This window comes from Oryzias melastigma, unplaced genomic scaffold (assembly GCF_002922805.2).
Source record: "Oryzias melastigma strain HK-1 unplaced genomic scaffold, ASM292280v2 sc01830, whole genome shotgun sequence".
Classification (NCBI taxonomy): domain Eukaryota; kingdom Metazoa; phylum Chordata; class Actinopteri; order Beloniformes; family Adrianichthyidae; genus Oryzias; species Oryzias melastigma.
The window spans coordinates 5,033-6,497 of NW_023418410.1; the positions used below are offsets into that span (position 1 = coordinate 5,033).

Genomic DNA, 1,465 nt, shown 5'->3' on the forward strand with positions numbered 1-1,465 from the left:
CCGGGATAGGCTCCAGCACCCCGCGACCCCGAAAGGGAAGAAGCGGTTAAGAAGATGGATTAATGGCCCGATGTTATCTTGAGCTCATTTTCAACTTGTACAATTTTGACAAAAATACATTTTTATGAAAAGTAAAATATTGAAAGTTATTTAAGGTTTAAGTTGATTTATTCTGGAATAATTTCATGCCTTTTTATTATTCATAATTATGTTAAAAAGTTTTGGTTGTAAAGTTTTAAAAATTCACATTCTGTTAGCTTTTTGGGCTGTTTCGGCATTTACTAAGATTTTTTTAGGCTATTTTGGAGTTTAGCTAATATTTCAGCTACATGCTAGCTGTTTATGCTAAGTTAAGTTTTTTAGGCTAATTTGGCATTTAGCCTATATTTATTTCAGCTTCAGTGCTTTTAGCTGTTAGCTTCAGGAATTTCAGCTATCAGTTTCAGCATCTTCAGCAGCCAAATTCAGCTTACATCATTCATACCATCATTATTACAGGTAATGCTATATATGTAGTTCATAATTATGTTAAAAAGTTACAGTTTTAAAAATGTAGTTTTAGAGTGTTCAATAAATGTTTATCCTAAGGTGTGTTTTGGATTTTGGCCCCCTGTGTGATTGAGTTTGACACCCCTGGTCTGCAGGGAGGAGCTGGTCTCCTGCCAGCGGGAGCTGGACGTTCTGTCCCAGCAGTTCTCCATGAAATGTCTGGAGAACCGGCATCTAATCCAGGCGCTGGACGCCGAGAGGAAGGCCTTGTGCCAGTGCCAGCAGGAGAACCAGGACCTACGGAGCAGAAACCAGGTGACTCTGTCGCTTTTTCAGTGTCTTCAGCGTCTTCTTCTGAGGTCGTCTTTGTCATCCTGACTGTGACTTCTGCTGATCAGGAGCTGAGTGGACATCTGACTGCAGAGATCAGCAGACTGTGTTCGGAGTCGCTGCTGCTCAGCCGGGAGGTGGGCGTGTACGAGATGGAGGTCAGTCTGGGTGAACACCTCTGCCCAATCTGTGTTTTAGGATTTTGTGAGGTGACATGTACTTAGTGACATTTTTCTCCAAATCTGAGCACAAATCTGGGTTTGTTTAGTTGTCAGTTTGTGGGGAGTTGTTCATCGTTTGCACACATTTGACAAAATACGGTCATTGAACGCATCACTCTTTCTCCATGTCAGCTTTCTCAAATGGTTTCATAACCACAATAACTAAAGTTCTTACATTCATGGAAAAACTGAAGCTCATAAATTCAACATTTCTCCAGTGAGTTTGTGTGTTTATGTGTGAATCCTTTTTCCTTTAGGTCACCCTGAGAGTGAAAGACTCAGAAGTTCGTTATCTGAAGCGGGAGATTACGTCTCTGAGGGACAAGCTGCTTTCAGCTCTGAAGGTGTCGTCTCACACGGCGGCTGCAGCATGTTTACAGCATAGACTGTAAAAATTAATGGACAAAGCAAGCAAAGAGGTCCCC

At 41.6% G+C, this 1,465-nt stretch overlaps 1 protein-coding gene across 1 annotated transcript; it reads left to right on the forward strand.

Moving 5' to 3' along the window:
* Window positions 1–644: 644 nt before the first annotated feature.
* On the forward strand, window positions 645–1,428 carry LOC112139459 (myosin phosphatase Rho-interacting protein-like; the record flags this gene model as incomplete). The annotated part of the gene is made up of 3 exons (XM_024262270.2): window positions 645–804; window positions 888–977; window positions 1,298–1,428. Coding segments are annotated over 3 exons (381 nt in total), but the record flags the coding sequence as incomplete, so codon positions are not given.
* Between the last annotated feature and the right edge of the window lie 37 nt (window positions 1,429–1,465).